General features: G+C 40.2%; 1 protein-coding gene across 14 annotated transcripts in view; it reads left to right on the forward strand.

Moving 5' to 3' along the window:
- GRIA1 (glutamate ionotropic receptor AMPA type subunit 1) overlaps positions 1–24,080 on the forward strand; it is a 394,307-nt gene that overhangs the window by 353,975 nt on the left and 16,252 nt on the right. For 11 of the 14 annotated variants that reach the window (XR_013166270.1, XM_077137459.1, XM_077137460.1 and 8 more), the window contains one exon: positions 962–1,209. Coding sequence is in view for 13 of the 14 variants with exons in the window: in XM_077137459.1 (XP_076993574.1) it covers positions 962–1,209 (248 nt within the window). In the remaining variant the exon portion in view is untranslated. Of the gene's footprint in view, positions 1–961; positions 1,210–10,301; positions 13,010–13,694; positions 20,497–20,796; positions 22,707–24,080 lie in introns of those variants that run through there. The other 3 variants (XM_077137467.1, XM_077137468.1, XM_077137470.1) reach the window with 3 other exon arrangements.

The raw sequence follows: 24,080 nt of genomic DNA on the forward strand, positions 1-24,080 counted from the left end.
ATGTCCTATAGGAATATCAGCCCTCACAGTACTACAATACTCTCTCTAAAAGCAAGGGCCTCACAGGCCATCTGAATCAGAATCTCCCCGGGGCACTTCTGAAAAAGATTTATTCTAGATTCCAACCAAGACCTGCTGAATCAGAATTTCTTAAGTTTAGGGCCAGGGAATCTGCATTTTTATATCCTCTGTACACAATTCTGGTGAGTACTAGAATTTGAGAACTATTGCTCTTGGGACTGAGGTGATCTCAGAACACATAGGATGTGTTCTGGTCTGTGTAATGACAGGTAGGATTTGGCTGGAAAGAAACAGCATATAAAGTGGTGTAAATTGCCTACGCAAAGTCCTAAATGAAGAAAGGTCCAAGGAGAGTGCAGGAGGAAATTTAAAAAGGAGTTTGGCTCAATTTGAAGGCTTTAGCAATGTGGCAATATTTGGTCCCACGTTATTAGCTTCATCAGACAACAATTTACATTCTGAGGTCAGGTCTCATAATCTGGGATGACTAGACCTTGGAGCCCAGAATCCAGAAATTCTGCAGTGTTGCCTCCCAATAATGAAATGATATTCTACCAATAATCAGTGCTCCATTTCTTCTGGCATGTATAAATATGGTCTTATTGAATGACAGGCCCTTTAATGTCTTTAAAAGCCAGAGAGGGAACAAGTTTCTTAACTCTCTCCATATTTGGGATGAATATAATTACTCAGCAGTAATTAAAAGATTCTGAGCTATTCTGTTCATTCTGTATTTGCAAGATATTTGTACTTTGGAACCTACTGGTACTAATTAGAGCCTCTTATTTTGCAATCACTCATAATTTGTTTCTTCCTGAGCTAATCTCACTCATGAATGTGTGATCAAGCTACACTCAGCTCTTCATTACTGTGTGTGTGCCAACCCCAGTTCTGAGTGCAGCCAGAGCTTAATTCTGGCTTTGTTTATGCCCCCTGGCAGAGGTCTAAAATTGCTGTGTTTGAGAAGATGTGGACATACATGAAGTCAGCAGAACCATCAGTTTTTGTGCGGACCACAGAGGAAGGGATGATCCGAGTGAGGAAATCCAAGGGCAAATATGCCTACCTCCTGGAGTCCACTATGAATGAGTACATTGAGCAACGGAAACCCTGTGACACCATGAAGGTGGGAGGTAACTTGGATTCCAAAGGCTATGGCATTGCGACACCCAAGGGGTCCGCACTGAGGTAAGTAGCCAAGATTGGTGTCTTTGGTACTCCCTTTCCCCTCCCAATCCCAGGAATGAAGCTGCTGTGTATGCCAAATGGCACCAGTACCTCAGTGTGAGCTGTCAAGAAGTCACCTCTTCAATGCCTTTGGGCTTAAGAGAATCCAGCCACCAGAGACCTTCATCCCTGAGGTTGGAATTTGACCCGGGTGCCTCAGCTTGCTCCACTGTGGCTGCCTGTGTGTTCTTCCCCACACCTCGCCATGCCTCTTCAAGTGTGTTGTCAGTGAATCTTGTGTTTTTTACCTCATCCTTTACCAGACAGCCCTGCATCCAACTAGGCCACAATTCTCTAACAACCTGGATTCTTTGATAAAAGGTGTTTGTAATGTTTGTCTCAGAAGAAACATAAACACATTGTTCAAATGAAAAATCAAGTAGTTTGAGTCCTGAGACTCTGGCAGGTAAAACAGAAAAAGCTTTTAATATAATCAGTGGCAGCACCTACTCATCCTAGACATTGATTTCTTTAGCAAAATACAGGTAGTTCAGTAAGAAACAAATGGGCTTTAATTTCAGATAAGGAAGCTCTGGTGTTCATTCTAAACAGCTAAGTTTAGGTCCTATAGATTTGGAGTCAGAGGATCTATATTTATTTCTGGGATTACTACATCATCTCCCCAACTTTCACTTTCCTCATCTGCAAAGGGAGGATAGATATCTCAACCTTTTCTAAGTCCAAGATGATTGCAAATTCAAATGGGAAAATTTAGGCAGAAGGTAACTGAAAACAGTATAATGTAAGGTCACCTGTAAGATATTACATCATTCAGAGAGGAATTAAATAATTTTAGGAGAGGTTAGGTTCAAGGGAGGGTAAGAAATGTTAATAAGAGTTGCATAAGGATGGAGAATAGTTCCTGCCTCATCTTAGCATTACATCCAGGACAACTTCTGTCTCCAGTTCAGTCATTCATTTCAATAATTTTGGCCACCTACTACATTCCAGGCACTATGAGCTGCAGTTATAATTTTGAACAAAGCCTACATAGTCCCTGTCGCTATGGAACTTCATACTTGAAGGGGAGAAAAGACATTAAATAGCTGATTATTGTTAAATGTTTCATGAAAATTACGACAGTTACAATGATACTCTTTAAAAGGGGACATGAAGAATGCCTACTTCAAATAATATGACAGAACAACATTCTCACTATAAAACACCCAGATATGCTAGATAAAATATAACAAATATCTTTTTAAAAGAAAGTAAAGAAATCCCTAGGGCCAAAAAGGAAAGGGGAAATCAAAACCAGAAGGAAAAACAGAAGCTAATCAGTCTGAAATTTCCCTCAGGAGGGCATAGATTGTCATATATGTGACAATCTATATGAGTAAGAATCAGAAGTACAACTAAAAAGATAAAAATAATCAAACAGATTTTCAAAGAAAAAGACACCATCATAAAACATCAGCCATATTTGGAAAAATACCATTTAGAATTCACATAAGTAAAAATAATATAATCAGTGATATAAAATCCCAGTAAAAGGAAGAAACAGCAAATTAGATAAAGTTGAAGAGAGAATTGATGAACTCAAAAAAAAATTAAGAAAACTACCCAGAATGTCATACAAAGAGATAAAGAGATAGGAAATATTACAAAGACATTTAAAAAATGAAAGACTTTAAAAAAAAAATCATTGTACATCTGCTGTGAGTTCCAGGTGGAGAAGAGAGAAATGGAGTAGAGACAATATTTGAAGGGAATTTTCCATTATTCATGAAAGACACAAACTATATATTCAGGAATTATGAGTTCCAAACAGGATAAACATGAAAATAATCAGCTTATTTATTTTTAACTATATAATACAAACTGGGAATGCTTCTCCAAGAATGTTTTTTTTCAAGCAGAGGTCTGGAAGGCTAATAGGAGTTGATTAGATGAAGTGAAGGGAGAAGAAAAGAAAAGCAGTCCAGGCAGAGGTAATAGCCTGTGCCAAGACTCTCAGACAAGAAATCATGACATAGATGATGAACTAAAAGAAGCTAAGTATTCCTGGAACACAGGTCATAACAGGGAGAAAAGCTTTAACTAAGATTGGAGAAGAGGAAGAATTTTGTGAAAGATTCTTGTTCTTATTCTAAGAGCAATAAAAATACATTGAAGAGTGGTACAAGAATAGTTCAGTGGTAGAATTCTTGCCTGCCATGCAGGAGACCTGGGTTCGATTCCCAGTCCATGCACTCCCAAAAAACAAACAAACAAAAATTCAACAAATGATGCTGCAATAATGGGATACTCACATGGAAAAATAATGAAATATGACCCCACCATACAGCATACAAAAAAAACAACAAAAAAGAATACATTGAAGAATTTTAAACATCATTTGGAAATGAGGGGAATAAAGATATCTTTAGTAGTATAGGCATAATTGAATATGATCTAATGAAGGGAAACCAAACATCCTGGTATTTATAAGTCATGTATTTTTGCCCAGAAGAACCACTCTTTGTACAAATTTGAAGGGGACCCAGAAGACAGTACTTGTCAAGAAGAGATTTTTATCTCAGAAACTCATAGAAGATCACACTAGAAAAGCCCACAGTAAAGAATGAGTTCCTAAAGGCCCAGAAACATCAATGATGCTGCAGTCTTACAGTCTGCTAAAGGTTGTATGAGTCAAGGACATCATTTGATTAAAATATTTTAATGTAAAGTTTAAAAAAATGAGCTCAGGTGGGCCATGGTGGCTCAACAGGCAGAGTTCTAGCCTGCCACACTGGAGACCTGGGTTCTATTCACGGTGCCTGCCCATGTTTTAAAAAAAAAAAAGAGCTCAAAGAGATTATATGATTTGGCCATCAATAAAGTACCCCATCACTCAAACTTATACACCAATACCTGAAAGTTAACAAATACACAAATATTGTATTTTTGAGTGACATGTACCTAAAACTCAGGTCATCTGACACTCAGTTCAAATGATGTTTCACTAGAATAAAAGCCTCCTTTTAGTGAGCACCTATGATGTGCCACACAGTGTGGTACATTCTTTTGTTCATGTAATCCTCACAATGTCCTTAGGAGTTACAGTTATCCCCATTTTACAGATGAGGCACAGAATTAGGTTACCTGACTAGGTTGACACAGCTAGCAACAAAGAGCCATGATTCAAGCCTAAGCAGCCTGACTCCAGAGCTCATGGCTATAACTTACCTCTAACACTATACTGGGCATTATATCTGATTGGGGCCATTAAAAGCAGGAGAATGGACTTAGGCCAGGTTCTTTGTATCTATTCACATGGATCAAACAATAACTACCAATTCAGAAATTAAAAAGCAGATTTCTGGAATCTAGAGCATCCACTCACTGCTCTAAGGCTAAAGGCAATAATGAACGCCTACTTTAAGAGACCATGTATCACTACCTCAGACAGTAACACTATTTTTATGAGATTCACATGCCCAAAAAGTTTCTTTCCAAGATAAATGTTAAATATAATTCAACTCTGTAATAAAGAAAAACTCAATTCTATTTTTTCCCTCTGTGTAAATAGCATAACAAGCCATTTACTGATTTTGAGAGAGAGCAAAAGAAAGGAAGAAATGAAAAGGAAAATGTTCAAGTACAGATCACTGGCAGCTAATATGCAAGTCAAAAATCCTTACCTAATGGTCATAATCACACAGCTGCCCCCCAGCTCCATTCTCAAAAACAGAGTAATACCCATCCCAAGAGAGGCCATGAATTTCTGGCCTGGGAAAGTCCCTCTTCCCTTTGTAGGATTCTACATCTCATCTCTGCATTAAAAGGGATAGTTATTTAGCAACCAATAATGTAGAGGTTCTTCAAAAGCATACCATTGAGAAAGTTACAGAATATAGAAGTAACCACTTGACTACATATACATGCTCCACTGGCCAGGCTTCCACCCACATCATTCTGCCTCATGCGCTCCAGATGGGATCAGTCCATCAAGGCCTGGGAAAAGACCCCAAAGTAAGAGTCATGGCAAACCAAGTGCTAGAGGCATATTATGTGCATGCTCTAGCAACCTTAGACACAGTGATTTGATCCCAGGAAATTATTCTGCATGACAGAAGTAGAAAATGAGAAAAGTAAAGGGACCATTAAAAAGGAAATCATGTGTACTTAAAGATGATTTGGTGGAGATCAATTTTGTCCTAAAATTATTTAGGACCCAGAAAATACTTTATAGGATTCTTAACCATTAACAAGGCTGAAAACTCCTTAAGTGTTTATAATATAGAAAGCTGCTTCAGTGCTTGCCAGGCATTGCTACAAATTTCTCTTCTGCCCTGTAAAGGGGGACTTTTGCAGTCTTCACAGGCAGCATTGTTGACACTTATTGCCTGTGTCTGCCTTGAAAGAGGGCTCTCCTGGACAATCCTCTTCCACCACTTACTCTCCATAAAGCCAGACCTCATCACACCTGCATAACATGCTCTCTTTCAGCCTGCACAAAACAAGCTCCAGGTTCCTCCAAGGCAGATCTTCCACCACTGTCTCAGAAGGTCAGAGAACTGATATCAAAAGCTCAAATGTTCCTCTAAGACTTGCCACTTCTGTTTGGGAGAAGCCAGTCTGTGATCCCCACAGTGTGTTAAAATGCCATGTTAGTGACAGAATGGTGTTTCTGTCTCTTCTGCTCTGGGAACAAATATTCTGATGAAGCGAGGCGGTTCACTGCTTGATTTTCCATTTGGACAGGTGGTGTTTCTTTGAAACAGATGCTGTTTGTTGGCTGTCACTGCATGTTGGGGTTGAGCAAGGGATTGGGTTATGTTTCAAAAGCCCTTAGGTTGTGGATAAAGACCAACACAGCCAATGCTGATCACTAGGGAAAGACAATTGGTAAATCCACTAATTATGATCTGTTGGCCCTTTTGTTGCCAGCTAAAAGTATCTGTTGGTCTAAATTGAAGCCTTTTTTCTTTATTATGATGAATATGTCCTTCAGATAGACACAGTGTGTTCAGATTTCCTGACAAAGTATGGCCCATGTTTTACAGCTCCATCCCACCCTGCCCCTGACCCCGCCCCGTAAAGAACCCACACCAGGTTGGTTTTAGTTAAAATCTTAGCTAATGATTCATCTTCACAAACTATCTACCAGGAGTTGAATGGATTTGCTAAGAGTTATACCCTAAGCGGGACATTGGTCAAAGTCTGGTCTTTAACTGTGACCATGATTACATGCGTCTTCTGTGGTCTCTGATCTCTGTGATCACGATGTGTTTGTCTTTTGTCACGTCTTGTCCATGCCAGACGTATGGGCCAAGGGGACTGGAACACAGTGTAGCTTCATCCTGCAGCCTAATGGGCATCCAAGAGGGTCTGAGATCCACTCCCTGTGCTTTCTATTCAGCCTCACAGATTCCTTCTTGGGAACACACAAAGCACTGTGCACAAAGCTTCGGGGAGCGGAGGTGAGAGTGGTATAGACTCAGTCCCTAAATAATGCATAAATAAGTACAGGGCATGAGCTGAATGATATAGATATCTGTTCTTCAGCGTAATGTGCTAAATGAGTTAAAAATAACAAAAGAAGGTTCAGCATTTGAATGGAAGGATTTGTAAAGGCATTGTATCAAGATAGGCCTTCAAGAGTTGTGACAGAGAAGTAGGAAGAGGGCGCTCTAGATGAAGAGACAGAATAAGCAAAAGCAGAGGTGGGAAAACATGGGGCTCATTTTTAAGAACAGCAAAGAGTCCAGATTAACTAGAGAATGTGTTAATAAATAGGAGGGACTTGTTGTGGCTATCTTATGGAGGATCTCAAATGTCTGTCTACTTTTGATTCGGAGTCAGTAAATTTCATTGAAGACCACTGACAGAGAAGGAACCATGATAAGACAGACTCCAGAAGATTACCCCAGCAGTGGTATGCAATGTGAGTTAGAGAGAGAACTGTGGGCAAGAGGGCATTTAGAAAGCTGTTGTAGTTATCCTCTTAGGAGGTAATAGGAGGTAATGAGCATGGCCACAATTGCTAATGGGATGGGGACAGATGGGAGAAGTGGTGGACTCTAAATTAATTACCAGTCACAGTTTTCACTTTAAGACTGGGTAATTTAGGGAAGAAGTCTGTTGTGTAAACGTCCTGGGGGACTTTTGTGCTTCTGTCCCCTAAGTCATGACCAGATACTAACTCATTCTGGAAAATATAGAAAATGGGATCTTAATGCCACCATCTCAATTTTACTTCTGGGATGCCTAGAAGATTAAGTCATCACTGGAAGGGATACAGGCTTAGTAGTATACCACACAAGCATTATGGAGACTGCCCACCCCTTTTCCCACTTCCTGCTGCGTTTACTGTATCTTGCCTGTGTCTTGTTTGGACATAAGCTCAAGACCCTCATCAATACTATAGTCTCACTGGTATTCCTAGTAAATATATTTTCTATGCTCACACAACCTTATGTAGGAAAGCATCTATCAAGAACCACTTGTTTGTATTGGTACCTGGCTAAAGAAAGGAGGGTAAGGTTAAGGCTGTGACTCAGGAAGAGAGGTCACAAGGGTTTGGTGGGGAGGGCTTTCACTTCCAGGGATTGAGGGTCTCCTAGTTGCTAACTCTCACTCTGGGACCAGGTGACATCACTGTATCTTCAAGTCAGTTCGATGGGCTTTTCCTGCACACGTTTTATTTGCCTAATACTGATCTGAGTGGGTCGTTAAAGGAATTCTCCTCTGTAGAGAGCCACCTTGACCCAGAAAATAATTGGAAAACAAATAAGTAAGGGCTGTTTTATATAGTATTCAATCTACTGCTCTGTAGAGTAAATTTCCCAACTTCAGTGTGTATCAAAATTTTCTGGGAGAGCTGGTTAAAATGCCCCTTCTTAAACTCTACTTCATGGGATTCTGATCCTGCAGATCAAGAATGTGTCCAGTGACATATGATTTTAACAAGTCTCCAAGGTTTTCCCATTATGGGTAGAACTTATTTCACTCTGGGAAAGAGTGAGAGAAAGCCAGGGAAGAGAAATATACAAGTGGCCTTAGATCAAGAGGAAGCAGCTCTGAAAGAGAAGGAAGATTAATAAGATGGTTGGAAAACTGCATTAAATGGTGTCAACACCACACTCTTTAGAGTCAAACCTCAGTTCAAGCACCAGGCCAGCAGCTTTGCCAGCAGCTTGACCTTGCTTGGTAAGTTGCTATATCTTTGTAAGCCTCAATTTTCCTATCTGTAAAATGGGAACAATGATAATTAATGGCAGTTTCTTTGAAGATTAAATGAAATAGCATACTTTAAGTGACTATCACGCAGAGGGTATTCATTGAACTTCCATCCTCCTTCCCTAAGACCTACCAAAAAAAACACTTTTGATCCAACCCATGTTAATCAGAAATGCACATGGACTGACCCCACTCCCATCCCCACTCCCACAATGGATGCATTAGAAATAAAATCTCTCCCTGAGAACAATTTGTGGTACTCTCCCACAGAGCACATACTTGAAAATAAAACCCTGATACTTCTTTTTCTCTCTCCCTCCTACCTCTCAAGTAATAGCCTCTCTTTCCATGGTCTAGTACTTGTACAGAGCATGCTGCTGAGGATAAATACAGTAAATCCAGGGAAATGACAGTCCCTTTCAATTGGTCCTTGCCTCCTGATGGGTAGCCAGGGATGCTCGTTGTCATGGTAATCCCAATGAACTCAGTGACCTGGGTCAGGCCTGGTCAGAAACAAAGCCCTCTGAGCTGAGAGGCTGAATTCACTTGCATCCTCAGAAAAGGTGAAGGGAAAAGGAGGCAGGAGGAAAGAGGAGATAGGAAGGGAGTCAGAAAAAAGGAGATGGAGGGAAGAAGGGACAGAGGACAGAGGCAGAGAGAAAAGGGATGTGTGGGTGTATTTGAACAGAGACTGAAGGTTTGCCAAAGGAGATATGCATCAATATAGTAGCTTCTTGGGTCAAGATACATGGAATGGTTTGTAGAAAGTACTGGGAAAGGTTCCTAAGAGCCTGGGCATAGCAGTCTAGTGCAGTAGTCCAGGCAATGGGGGTTGACAAGGGCCTAATTTAGGATTTTTGTTATGGTGATAATAAAAATTATTGTTGACATTCCTTGAACACTTCTATCAAGTATGTGATGTGCATTACCTTATTTAATGCTAGCAACAATCTTGTGAAAGCTAGTATTGTTTTCATCCTCATCTTACAGTTCAATAAACTGAGGCATAAAGAGATTCTAGAACTAGCCTGAAGTTACCTGACAGAGAAATGACAAAGCTGGATTTTCAGTGCTGGAATCCCAGGCAGTCTGATTCCAGGACCTCTTCTCAACCTGAATAAGCAGGGATGCCTTCTCAGTAAGGAGGGTGATTGTGAGGAAGAAATGATTAGTCAGAAGATAAAGATCATTTAATATCACCCGTAGCCACCGGGTGCACACACACAGCATCCTTTAGCTCTGCCCAACCATCATATAAATATGAAAACGGAGGTTCTACAAGGGGGAGGGACTCACTGTCTGCTCCACCTGAATACCTTAGGGAATCCTTGCCTCTATTCTGTAACAATTGGATTTGTTGGTCATATATATCCTCTCCAGGATCAGGGGCGGCGGGGGTGCCTGATGTCACAGGCTGATGTCACTGCCTAAAAAAAAAAAACAGAAAAGGAGGGAAGTACTCAATGCCTGTGAAGGTTCTCCTGCGTACTGCAAAAAAGTCTCTGAAGATTTTTATTTTCCCAAAACCCCTTTTAAATTCCTTTAAACAGTGCAAAGCAGATCATCTTAGGTTGATGGAACCATAGCGTAGGGGATGAGGAGAGGCAACCTGGATTCATTATGCATCTCCTCAGTGCTGGACCATGCAGATTCATACTCTGGATGTTCCAACATTGATCTTTCCCTCATTTTTTGCTTTAGGGATTTTCATTTCCATCTCATAGGTGAGGAAACTAAAATTCAGAATGGTGACATTTTCCCCAGGTTCTCACGCTAATTTGTATGTTGGCGCTCGGGTACAAACCCTGAGTCTGGAACCCTCATTCTTTCCACAGCCCCACCTCTATGTTAATGAACACACTCATCATTGCCTTTGCCACCCTTTACAGGATTCTAAAGCAGCCATGAAAAACATCAGGGAAACGAGACATCAGGTGGCCTCCATATCCAATGCATGCCCTTGTAAAACACCAGGCTATGCTGGAACTCCAGGGTGCAGATTTATTTTGGAGGATCCTGGTGGAATCACAAAGACAAATGTGCACTTATTCTTGTGAGAGCTCTGTTTTATCATGCCTGGTTGAGAAACTTGTAAACAGCAAAGCAACACATTAAAGAAAGAAGACAGGAAGAAGGTGGCAAGAGTGAGGTGGCAAGGATGGATCTGGGGGAGATGAACATGGAAAATGAATGGCCTTTACCACGGTGAGAACAGCAGCCCAGTGCAGGCTGTGATTTGCCTGCCTGAGTACTGCTTTCTCCCGCTGATATACAAATTGTATGTTGCTTTCTTTTAAGATGCTCGTTCTGTCAAAAATAGCATTCTCCTTTTTTATCCTTCCCTCTCATCAGCAACTTTATTTCAGACGTGCTGGGTCTTTTGCCTTTTCCAAGAAGGCAGCTGTTATAATTCAAAGGCCAAATCAGGAGAGAGGAAATATGGATTCCTATCCCAGCTCTATCTCTCAGGGCCTGAGTGTTATAGGAAGCAAATGTGCTTTGGTGTTGGACAGTCCTGAGTTTAAATCTCACCCTCCACATTTACAACCCGTGTGATCTTAGGAAAATCGTGAACAGCAGTACAGGAAAAGTGGTGAGGGCCCAGAAGTCAGAACTGGATATGTATCCCAGGTCTGCCACTTAGAAACAAAAGCCTCTTGGACAAATTACTTCACCTCAGTTTCTCCAAATAAAAAAGCTGTACGTAACACTAACATTTACCTTTGTCATGGTTAAATTATTAGAGGAGATAATATAAAGTGCTTAACACATAGGAAAGTGACTAGCAGGTGATAAGTATCATTATTTAATCTCTCTATGGCTTAGTTTTCTTATACCATAAGCTTTACAGTATTGTGTTGGGAATAAATGAATCACTTAATGAAGAGTTCATGGTGCATAAGTAGTTCTCCAATATGAATCCCTTTTCTTCCCCTACTTTTCCTTTCACTTTTTGCTTTTCCCTTGGCACTCACCATCTGTTGTTTGTTTGGATATCTAATCCAGTCAGGGGTGATGGCCTTCTCTGGGTCAAACCATACTCTGCTGCTTTTTATTGCAATTCAGCAGAAATTTCAGGGTACCAATAGATGGAAATGTTCAACTGTACAATTGCATTCCTACTAAACTCAGCACCCCAAAGGTTCAGCCAAAAGCCACACTGCTCCCATCCATCTGCCTGGAGGTAGAAAGCTCCTGGTGTCTGAGCAGAGAGCCTGGAAAGAAGGGACCGAGGGTCAGCCCTAAGTTGAGTCCCTGCAGAGATATTCTGGGTCTTCTCTTCCAGAAACATTCTGTGAGTGGCCCCAGGAGGCTGAGATCATGATTCCATAGTCATATTGAGTCAGCCTCTTCCTCAGGGAGAAGGCAGAGAGGCCCAGGTGAATCCCTAACCAAAGTAACAAATTTCCTCCAACTAGATGGAGGTATTGAGCCTACAGAATTCCCAAACAGTAGAAAAGTCAGACAGGGAACTATACATCTATTATTTATCCTTCCTCAGTGCAAACATCTAACAGAAAAAATAACATAATGACCTCTTATTACATTCTCTATTCCCATGGGAATTAAATTTATTTTTATGGAGGGATATTAAAAATCCATAGCACTAGTCCAGTCAGGCTCTTTGTGTACCCACCAACATCACAATTTCTACCCACTCCTGTAGCTTTCCTCTCATTGCTTCCTTTTCCTCCCCATCTATATTTCAAGGTTGCTTACAGTTGAGTCAGGTAAGTATCTATATCTCACAGAACCTGCAGAGAATTTAGCACATAGGAACCTCCCAGTGATTACTTCTTGTCCCAAGGAGGAGGACTGATTTTATTTATTTGGTGCTTTTTGGTGGGAATTCAATTAATAATTTTGGCTGGGTATTTCAAGTTTGAGGTATCAAATAGGCAGTTAGATACATAGAATTAAAGTTCAGGAGAGAGGCTAAAGATGTAAATTTGTGAGGTATCAGCATATATGTTGTCTCAGTTTCCTAGGGCTGCTGTAATAAATTATCACAAGCTGAGTGATTTAAAAGAAATTTATCCTCACAGTCCAGGGAACAAGACATCCTAAATCAAGGTGTCAGGAGAGGGCAGTGTTCTCTGGGAAGTCTCTCAGGAAGTCTCCCATGCCTTTCTCCTAGCTTCTGGTGGTGATAGGTAATCCTTGGTGTTCCTTAGTTTGTAGACCAGCTCTGCCTCTGTCTTCACTTGCTATTCTCCCCTCTGTCTGCGTCTCTTCTTGTGGTCTTGTGAAGACATGAGTAATACTGGTTTAGAGCCCACCCTAAGTCATCATGACCTCATCATAACTTGAGTATATCTGCAAAGACCCTATTTCCAAATAAGACCATATTCACAGATACTGGAGATTAGGACTTCAGCATATTTTTTTGGGGCGACACAATTTAAACCCATAACAGGAAAATTGCCAAAACTTCTGGGTTTTCAGAAGACACTAAAAACCTCAATTTTTATGTGAAGTGTCCAAATTTTTGAGTGGCGGTCACATTTAAGAGGAAAGGAAAAACAGATGGCATAACTCAGTAACTAACATACTACAAAGGAAAAAGGAAGTACCATTAAAATAAATGAGAATGAGAGAGTGAAACCAGGCACAGCTGGAATACCATGCAGGTATGTATCAGTATCTTACCCCTTCCTAGGAGGAGAGTTCTAGGAAGCAGAAAATGGGGGGAAAGGCTTTTCAGGTAAAAGACACAGCAAGCATATAGTACAAGAGTGGAGGGGAGGGTAACTCATGTCTTCTTTTTCAATCTTCGTTATCGCTGTTTTCAGCAGGGAATCATTTCCTCAAACAAAATCCCTTATGGAATCCCATTTTAATAAAAGACAGATACAAGTGGAATGTTAAAGCAAGAGATGAGGGGCTGGAGGTAGTGTTGGAGGTGGGGAGGAAGAAGAAAAGTGAGAGCTAGAGACAGAGTTTCAGACTGAAGGTCACAGGCCAGAGAGACAAGAGTTAGTCTCTCTTCCTTGGGAGCCATTCTTTGTTACTGGGGAAGATAATTCTCCAGCATTAAAGCCTGTGTATTTTAAAATCCGCAAGAAAATAATGGTCCTTCTGGCCCACTCAGCAGCCTCTTCACATTGACATCTGCCTTTCAGTGGCCAATCCTTAGAAGTGGTCCAGCTGCTCTTCTTTTCATTGAACCAGAGGTGGCCAAGATGTGACCAGTGGGCTGGCTCTTCTACTGAACAGTTTTTCCACTCCCTCCGTTAATTGTGGGGGGATCTTCATTCATCTGCTCTGTTATCTTTTGTCAGGTATCTCCCAAGGTATCTGACATAGACCATTCTGCCTGCTGCTGCTGACAAATGATTCTGCATTATAGAAGCAGATGTGATTTACTGTGAGCTGCAAATGAACTGATGACACCTGCTTCTCATACAGTGAGGCAGACTGGGGATGAGATGTGCCTTATAAATGCCTTTTGTCTGTAGAATTCCTGCTGGAGGAGCAGGTTCAGTTTCCCATCTTGGTGTCTGAGCTGCATAGATGCTGTTAATCATAAGTATCTAAAGAAAGCTAGGGGGCGAGAAATATGTATTTGCCCATGTAAAACCAATATGTACTTTCTTGGGGTTCAAGTAAAGGATCCCTGTTATATTAAAAAATCTATCAGGAATTTGAAATCATTCATTCATCCAACAGATTTTTACTGAGCAGCTACTGTGTTAGGTGTCGTCCTGGGTGTAGGGTTCCTGCCATGAGAGAACTCAATCTGGTCAGAGGATCAGACGATGGGTGATGGAATGACAAGTTTGCTGTGATAAGGGGTACATGTTCAGGAGGCCAGAACAGGAAAGTGTGGCCCATCCTGCCTGGGGTCATTTACAGAGAACAACCATTAGAGGCTTATAAGATGCACAGGGATCCACAAAGTGGCAGAGTGTACCAGGGAGCACCTGTGCCAGTACACAGAGGCATGTCTTCAATGATGCTTCCAATCCAGCTACCTTGCCTTTGTCCAGAATTAATTTTCTGAAAGTACTTTCATATCTGTCACCTCATTTGATCTTCACACTACAGGCAGCAGGGACAGAAGCATGGAATTATTCCCATTTTATAAATCGAAAAATTAAGGTACAGTTAGGGTGACACATTGTCCTAGTTTGCCTGGGATTGAGGGGTCCCCAGGATGCAGGACTTTCAATGCTAAAACTGGGAAAGTCCAAAACAAACTGAGGTCCAAGTTGGCCACCCTAGGTGCAATTATATGCCTGCCCTGTAACTTGATCAGAGATGAATAAGGGCCTCAAATCAGGCCTCCACACTCTTTCCTCCATCCCATAGGAAGGATTAAGAGAGTGTTATATATGTGTATGTGTGTATATGTGTGTGCATGTGGGTTTTTTATTTTAAAAACACAAAACAGTTCTTTTGTAGTGTCTGAGACCAAAGACAAAGCCTCTGTCTTCTGGATGACTCACTACCTACCAACATTCCTTCCAATAAGATCACAGAATTGCCTGTTCTTTGAGTATACCCAAGAGAGGTAACCATCTGCAACAGTAACAGGTGATAGGAGTTTTGACCCTACCTGCATTCCTTAAGGAGACTTGGGGATGTTTGCATTTTAATTGAAGCTCCCCATGGACTCCTTCTGCTAGGTCATTATTTAACCTCTCCCACTTTCCTCACCATCCCGACCTACTAGGTCAGCAAAGTCCTATGGACTCTTAGCATCCATCCAGTCAATGACAGTCTTGACCTTAGATGGTCCACACAGCCAACAATGTCATAATCTGGGCTCAAGATGGAAGGGGTTTTTGAGACCACTGTCCAAAAGCAATGTGATTGAGAGTGCTGTCCAGGATGCAGGTCCACAGTCAGTCAGTCCTGTTCTAGATTCTATTCACCCTTCCCGTGGACATAGCATGGCAAACAAGCTTCGGTTTCTGCTGAGGTTCCTCACCCCTAGCAAAAAGCAAACAAACAAAATACCCTGGTTTAGCCATGGTGGAGGAGCAGAAACACCCATCCAGAAGTCTTTCCACAAGACCCTCAGCAAAAGTAGTTTATAACCTCCACAGGCTTATATGGGAAGGGTTGCTACACAGTCTGACCTACTTAGGGAGAAGTGTAAAGGGAAAAAGAAGGTGACCAGACCTTCTTCACAGAGAGTTCACAGAGATTCTGAACACTCAGGCCTCATGGAAGGAAGAGTCAGAAGGACCACACTCACTTGTACACTGACCTTTAATCCAGCAAAAGATAATCCCCACCCTTCACAATCCCTCAAAAATGTTGTTTTAAGGTTCTATGACATCTTCACTCAAACCCAAAAATGTTTTCAAATTTCATTTATCAATAGCTTCACTCCCCTTTCTTAGGTAATTGTTCCTTGAAATCTCTTCCCCTGGAAATCCAGTGGTTCCCAGACTATATATGTCATAGACCAGTGTTAACACAAACAGACAAAAAAATGGTGGTGGGGAGGGCACTTTGCAATGTTTTGCCATTTGAAAGACATTAAAAGAAACAAAACAAAAATTACCATCTCTCAATAACAATTTAATAAAGGATAAGTTAACACTAAAAAAAAGAAGGAAATAACCAATTGCACTTAAAGGATTCTCCTTTAAATGGAAAAGTTTGATTTTCTGAAAACATACAACACTTATCTTTCCTCATTATTTACATTGACAGTAAAAATCATCAATACAAATTGGCCTGGCTTATTGGACCAGACTTTTTAGTTGGAACACTGATTGAATAACAATGTTTTATCTAGTTCATGAATTCTCTCCATGTTAGTCCTGACAGTTGTCCCATAGTGTCCCACCAAATTGTTATTTTTCAAAACAATGCTTTTTTATTGCCAGAGAGCTCTAAGAGTTTCAAAATTTGCCAGCATAAAGAGCAGAAATCTGTTTCCCTGTGGCTTTGTCTTCCTGATCTATTTCTACCCTGAGTTTCCAAGTGAGCCTTGTTTACTTTGCAGTGACCCACTGTCTCCATTATCCCAGGATCCAGGGTTAAAAAGTTTGACCTTTTCTGTTCCTCTCATATGAGTCATTGTATTGGTTAGTAACTGATATATATTTACTGAGGACTGACTATATCATTTGCTGTCTGCTGAGTGGAGACAGACTGCTGAGGCCTCTCCCTGCTTGAAAACCTTTCATTATACCTTGCCCATAGATAAAAATATTGATCTCTTAGCATAGCATTCAAGGTTTTTCATGATTTGGACTCAGGTGTTCTAACCTCATCTCCTAGAAGTCCCCTTCATCATGACCACCCCCAGGTCCTGTGCATCTTAGCTCTAGGCTTCTCATTTCCTTTGCCCTTTTCACAGAGCCTTCCTTGAAGGTTTTCTAACTCCTACCTACTATCAGATTGAACTTCTCTCCTTTTATAGTTTGTCCATAGCCCTTTATTTATTTTTTTTTATGGTTAAGAATTTTGTTATCAAAATTATTACATCTCTTGTAAAAGTTCAAATGTTACAACAAGGTGTAAACACTCCACCTGAGAAAGAAGTGGTGCTTCTTCCCTTCCAAGAATTCCCCTCACCTCCCTGCCCCACCCCCACCCCCAGAGGTCTGGTCTTGACAGCACCCTCCCATATAGAATGCCAGGCAGGGTGAGAGCCACATAGCCCTTTATTTTAAACTCTGATACTTATAAAACCTGTGACCTGTTGAGAAATGTATCTGTCTCCACAATAGAAGGTATATTCCTTGAGGAATGATGCCTTTAATTTAACTCTTTATTTCCACTATGTACCTAACACAATGCTTGAAATTTTTTCAGCCCCAATAAATATTTGGAGAGTTGACATGAAAATGCCAACATTATCCCCCAAAGACTTAACTCAAGTTGAAGACTGAGAGTAATATACATGAAACTATAGTCAACAGTGCAATGAATTGCATACTAGATGCCAGAGAAGTTATAAGGAACGATCAGTGGGCTATCAAGTGTTCAAGGGAAACTTAAGTTGCATATATTGCAAAGCAACCAGGTCTTAAGAGAGAGGTGAAGGAGAAAAGCAAAATGTAAACACATGATAAATGGGATTGGGGGAGGCATGCATGGGAACTCTGTATATTCTGCATGATTTTTCTGAAACCTCCAACCTCTCTGATAAAAAAAAGTACATTTAAAAAAAAAAAAGCAGAACATCATCAATAATGTGGAAAAAATGCAAACACATAGAAGCCAGAAGAAACACACTGGTTGGAGGCTGTTTAGCAGCCTTGTCTGATTAAGATTGAAGTTGCATTTGGAGGAGAGGCAAAGCACATTAATGCAGACTGGGTGTGTACTCGAAAGATCATTTTACCCAGCACTACGTAGATGTGTGAATTGTGGGTAGTTCCTTCAGAATTGAAGCCCAGAATTTAGTTCCTTATCCTTTCATAAGTTGAGACTCAGTGAAAGCTATCTGAAATAACTCCCTGGACTGATTTTTCAAACTTTCATTTTTCCCCAGTATTTGATAATTGAGCTTCTTCGCAACGGCAAGGTTGGATACAATGAACCTTAATTTGTAAAAAAAGTTCATTCTGGAGCCATCTCTATAGAGTTCCAGCTCCTCACTCTGCAAGTCTCCTGAAGACAACTCATTGATTCAGATGTTTCCCTAGTTTTATCAGTTCCTGTGGCTGAAGGTCAGGGCTCAGGCATTTGAGGCTTCCTTCTGCCCACTGGTCCTTTTGGAGAATAAATGCCATGCATGCCACCATGTCAGGATTACAGACCTGGCTGCATCCTCCAATGCCCCAGCACTCCCTTATGCTGAACAACTATCTGAATCTGAGGACTTTTCAGATGACTCTCTGCCAAATTAGAACCATCTCTGATTTTTTTTCCCTCTTTTTTCAATGCTAAGCATAATACTTAGCATAAGAAAATTTTACTACTAGAGATTTGTTCAATCAAATAAGTAATTGTCGTAACTATCAGTATTTGAGCCCTTTACAAAATCTTTGCTAACGATCCTTACACTTGTTATTCAGATTATAGACTTATGCTTATATCTCCAGCCTAATCCTCTTCTTTGTCCTCCAGATTCCTATCTTCCTGGAAGACTAACTTCTCTCCACTTAGATATCTCACAGGCATCTTAAATTTAACCTGTCCAATGCTGAACATTTAAATTTCTCCCAAAACTCTCTCTCTTCTAGTTTTTCTCATTTCTGTAAATGGTTCCACCACTCACCACATTCTCCAGGGAGAAATCAACTTGATTTCTTTCTTTCCTTCATCTACTACAGCTAATCCATCAGGGAGTCCTCTCCCTACTTCAAAATGTATCTCGTGTTTCAAATTTCTCTCCTCTCCAACCCATAATCAATTCTTGCCTCAATCTCTATAGGAGCATCCTAACTGGCTTCCACATTTCCCCACTTGCCTCCCTTCAGCCCTGTATCCATCCTGCCACAGGTGAATTTTATTAACATAAAACAGATCCTGTCATTCCCTAGTACAGAGCCTCCAGTTTCAGAGTAAAACCCTAAGTTCTTGCCATGGTCCACAGGGCCCCTATCAGCAGCTACAGACTCATCAACCTATGGGCCTTGTGCCTGCAATGTGGTCTTTTCTCACCCAGCCCTACCCTCTTTTCCCAAATATGGTTTCCTCTCCTCCCTTAGTCTCAGCTTAAATGTCACCTTCTCATACTTTTCTTTCCTGACTACCTCTGACATCTTCTGTCACTTCACCCTCTGTTTCCTTCATAGCACTTGGCATTCCCATTTATTATCTATTGGTCATAGTTCTGCCTCTTATGACCACATAGTATAAATTTTCTCTGAATTCTATGTATCAATCCTTCAGATATTTGAAGGGAGTTCTAATATCTGCCCTGAATCATACCTCCCTTGACATTATTCCACATTTGGGAGGGTTTCAGGTCTATTCTCCTCTTGACACACTAGTTTGCCAACATTCTTTAAAATTATTGTCCAGTACTAAGCACAATACTCCAAAGAAAATAAAACCAGTACACAGAAGATAAAAGCCATTACCTCATTTTTGTATCATTCTTATACCTCTATTAATGACATGCACACACATACAATATACATATATCTATAATTAGCAATACATACTGAGCTTTTGAAACTAAAACTACCTCTTACTCATTTTCACTAAAATATGTAAAGCCAACTTCAGTTAACAATAATCTATGAAGAATCCCCAATTAACTGCAGTAGGCCCTTAACTTCCACTTTCAGAAGAAAGAAAAAATATATATCAGAAAATAAGGTCATCTCAGGAATTTTTTTAGTCTCTAAAACCACTTACAGGCAAAATGTAAGTCTCAGTCCTTATTTTGTGCCATCTTTAACAATTCTTCCTGTCTGATCCTAAGTAAGTTAGAGCTAGTGAATATTTGTTCAGCTATTACGGATCCAGCACACCTTGTGATCCCCATTTTACAAGTGTGAATCTGAAGTTTAGAGAAGCTGATCCATCTGCTCAAGGTCACACAGTAAGTGGTATTTGGAGAGGGTGAAGGTAATAAACTCAGGTCTCCTAACTCCAAGTCACATACGTGCTCAATTCCATGGTAATGACAATGGTACTAATGTTGTGATTAGTATTATAATTTAGTAGTGAGTATTAGCTGAGTTCTTTATCTGAAACAGCTCACTGATAGTCCACTCAACAATTCTGAGTTGAAACTTCTGTTACACATTTTATAGGTGAAGGGATTGAGGCTTAAGAAGATTTACATGAGTGGCCCAGGGCTAGTCACAGCTAGTTGGGGTGGAGCTGGGATTCTCATTCAGAGCAGAAGCGCCCCTGGAGATAGCCCTGATGGAGAGAGGAAAGCTAAGCCTGAAGATAGGCAGGGGACTAGAACATTTGGAAAAAGTGTTTGTAACAAAAGTAATACCCACTTGCCCAAAATACCAAACTATCCCCCAAGTACTTACTTATTAAAGTTTCTTACTTATTGAAGTATTCTTCATAAGTCAATACAACTCATTTTTATTAAAAAAATAACAGTATGGACCAGCAGGATTGGCCTTATATAGTGACCCACATAATATATTCCTCTAGCACCAGGAAAACCTGGTTGTCTTTATTAATGGAAAATGTCCTTCCTTTGCTAACCAGTTATAACCCAAATTTAAAGTTTTTTCCCAAAAATGTGTTCTTTATAAAGATAATAGTAATAACATGCTACTAAAGTTGACCCTCATGGGTCACACTGTGAATAAGGCACATGAACACTAGCTTGAGGGACACTTGGTAAACTCCACTTGAACTTTAGGAAAGAGAACAAACTATCCCTTGTGACTCTTAACAACTTGTTCCTAATGATGATGAACATAACAAAAATGGACTCCATTTGTAGCCAATCAAAAGGCCTTTATTTTTTCCACTGTATTTTCCAAATATCAGGTCATGGTCCAGTTACTGCCTGTCGATGATAAAGGTCTCACAAGCATGAGATGAAATGAGAAGAATAAGGAATATGTCTAAACTCATTCAACCTGAAGGACTTCCCTTTATTCTCAAACGTTGCCCTTGCTGTTTCTTTGATTCTAAAAGTTTTCTTACTTTTATTAAAGGAACTTGACAGCAGATGTTAGTTTTTCTTTTTACTTATTAATATTAACTTTTAGCACAAACTTATGTTAGTTTCCCCATCCCCACTTTTTTTTTTTCCTTATCCTTAAAATCTAGATGTCTGGAAACTACTATTAGTCTAGGGAGATAGTCTCTGCTAACTAGAATCCTGGATTTTCATATATCTGACACCTTATCTTATTAATCTCCTGGCTTTTTTTAATGTAATTTTTTTTCTTTAAGGACTTTGTATTTGTTAATGCAATTTCATTGATATATAATGTATATTCATATACCATGTAGTATCCAAAGTGTACAATCAGTGGTTCACAGTATCATCATATAGCTGTACATTCATCATCGCAATTGACTTTTCTTTTTTGTGAAAAATAACATATATACAAAAAAGCAATAAATTTCAAAGCACACTGCAACAATGAGTTATAGATAATGTAATATTTTTAATGGGATATTTTTAAATCAAATTCATACCTTCTTACCTGTGCTTTTTTTTTTTTTTTTTTACTTTTTTTTACTTTTGCTTTTCTTGATGACTTTGTCATTATCAATGACCAGTAGCACCGGATTAGATTATAGCACATCCTCGGGAAGCACATATAGCAGGGCCAGTTCCCAGAACCATAATAGCCCCAGACTACCATTCTGTGTGCACAATGATTTTGTCTCAAAAAAAAAAAAGAAGACATAAAAGCTGCTTTGCCCTCTTCCTTGCACTTAAGTTCTTAATTTGCATCTCATGAACGAGCCCTCTCTCCACATTACTCATTTGCTGTCTTTGTGGGCTTGGAGAATGAGATCCACAGGTGTTATAACTGTGTGGAAAATAAAAGTTTTTTTAAAGGCCTGAATAGGAAAAAAGGTGAGGTTGGAGGGGGGAGGGGGATGGGAATTAAGTGAATACCAGAGCGGATTTGCCAATGCATACAGTACCCTAGTTTTGGAAGTCTGAAAGGTCTAGTGCTACAGGGGCAGATTATGGGCACAGAGAACTGAGTTAGGACCTTAGGAAAGTTCTTTGTAGAAGGGCAGTAGTAATAATACAACAACCACATAGAGATGTAAGAATTAAGTAAAATAAGACATGTACTAAAATGTTTAGTACAATGCCTGGCCCATAATGCCCCTCAATAAAATAAATGCTAACTATAATTATCCCAAGATCCTATATATATTGTTTGCTCACTTTCTGTATTTTTTTATATTATGTTCCAGATAGGTCAATTTGCCAAATAGCTGAGTTCCAAACACATAAGATGATAATATATTTAGGTTTAATTCTGCACCCATTCATTTTATTCATTTGTTCATTCAATTAAAAAAAAAAGCATTTTGAAAGTTCCTACACCATATGGAGCATCCTATACTAAACATTGTGGGAAGGGGTCTAAAAACACTGAAGGCTTCATCCCTATTCCAGGTCTCCTCTAGGAGACCCACCCAACACACCAAGCCGGTAGAACAGCCCAATAGCATAGGAAACAGAGTCAAGTCTAGAGAGTTGCCTTGGAAATGTGGCATGTTTAGGTAAAATTTAATTTTCAGGCTGTCCCTTCATTTATCTGATTGTGAGATGACAAGCCCACCACATAGGACATAAACTTCTCCCCCATTTCCCACTGTGGAGCTCATTCCATGAGGATTGTTCACTTTCTCTACTGACCCAAACTTGATTCTGTGGCTAAGGAGAACAAACAGGGAAGCCTTTATTTATTTATTTATTTATTTAGGTGTGGGGGGGTGCATGGTCTGGGAAACAAACAGGCCTTTATTTTTGAAAACAGAAACTATTTGTCTCATAGTTCACAACAAAAATGAGAATTAAGAACTCAGCAGCCCCAAACTTTATTCTCTTTTGATTGCTTCCTGTACCTTTCTCCCTTTATTTCTGGTTCACCTTATCCTACTCCCAACTTCTGTCCTTTCACCCAGTCCCTGCCTCTTCCACTTGAAGGCTTTCTTCCTACATTTCCCTACAATGGAAAAGTGGAGGAGAGAGGAGACGGGAAAGAACACTTCATTGCCCCCTCCTCAGGAAAAATCTCAGGGAGTTCAGTCAAGTCCAGAATCCATTTTTGTTCCCCTCCAGCCCCCAGCACCCACCCAGAGAGAATGAGACAGTTGGCCCACTAAGGTATCTAAAAAACTAAAGAGTGCATTTCGGGATCTGTTAATGGAACTTATTTTCCAGCTTGAAAATTGCCACATTTAAACTCCCAATGTGGGGTAAGTTAAAGCATAAATATGAATTCCTTTTCACACAGCCAACAAGCATTTGGAGTCTCTCTCCTTTGCCTTTGGGGATCCATACACCACAGTCTAGTTAGCTGCCCAGTGACTGACAAACATAAATAAAAGGTAATGGTTGTAGTAAACAGAGTCCTTGTAAGTCGAAAGTGTTTCCCAGGGAGGGATCAACATGCTTCTTATCACACTCAAGCCATCAAATAGCCTAAATTTAGCCCTTACCAAAACAAACAAATAACAAAGTCAAGAAAAATAAAAACTTCTGCCCTTCCTTCTGACCCTGTCCACTGTCTACATTCAATAATAGGGTGGGAGAGTCACCTAGAAGTTCATCATAGTAAAGGGGGCTGGGCAAGAGGCTGTGGGGAGAGGACTAAACTTGACAGACCATTTGCCTTCTCCATCAATGTCCCCTGCCACATGTTTATGACATAGTTCCCTCTGAAACCCTCTCCTTCATACCATTTTTGGTTCTTGGTGGCCTGTGAACCCACCTCAGCTAAGTAAAAATTAGGCCTTAACTTAAGGTGTGACTTCTTACAAGGAATTCCTTAGGAAGAAGTAGATAAATGGGAGATGGTACAAGTTATGACCCTAAAAAATGGCCAATTCCTTGCTTAAAGAACTAGATTTGGTACTGAATCATGAGAAGACAAAAGCCATCTGAGGGTGGGCCACATGGCTCAGCAGGCAGAGTTCTTGCCTGCCATGCTGGAGACCCGGGATGGATTCCTGGTGCCTGCCTGTGTATAAAAATTAAAAAAAAAAAAAAAGCCATCTGTATTATTTGAGCCATTAACAATCTCTTATACCAAGGAACCTAACACATATAGCCTTGTAAGAAACACCTC

This window comes from Tamandua tetradactyla, chromosome 20, assembly GCF_023851605.1.
Source record: "Tamandua tetradactyla isolate mTamTet1 chromosome 20, mTamTet1.pri, whole genome shotgun sequence".
Classification (NCBI taxonomy): Eukaryota; Metazoa; Chordata; class Mammalia; order Pilosa; family Myrmecophagidae; genus Tamandua; species Tamandua tetradactyla.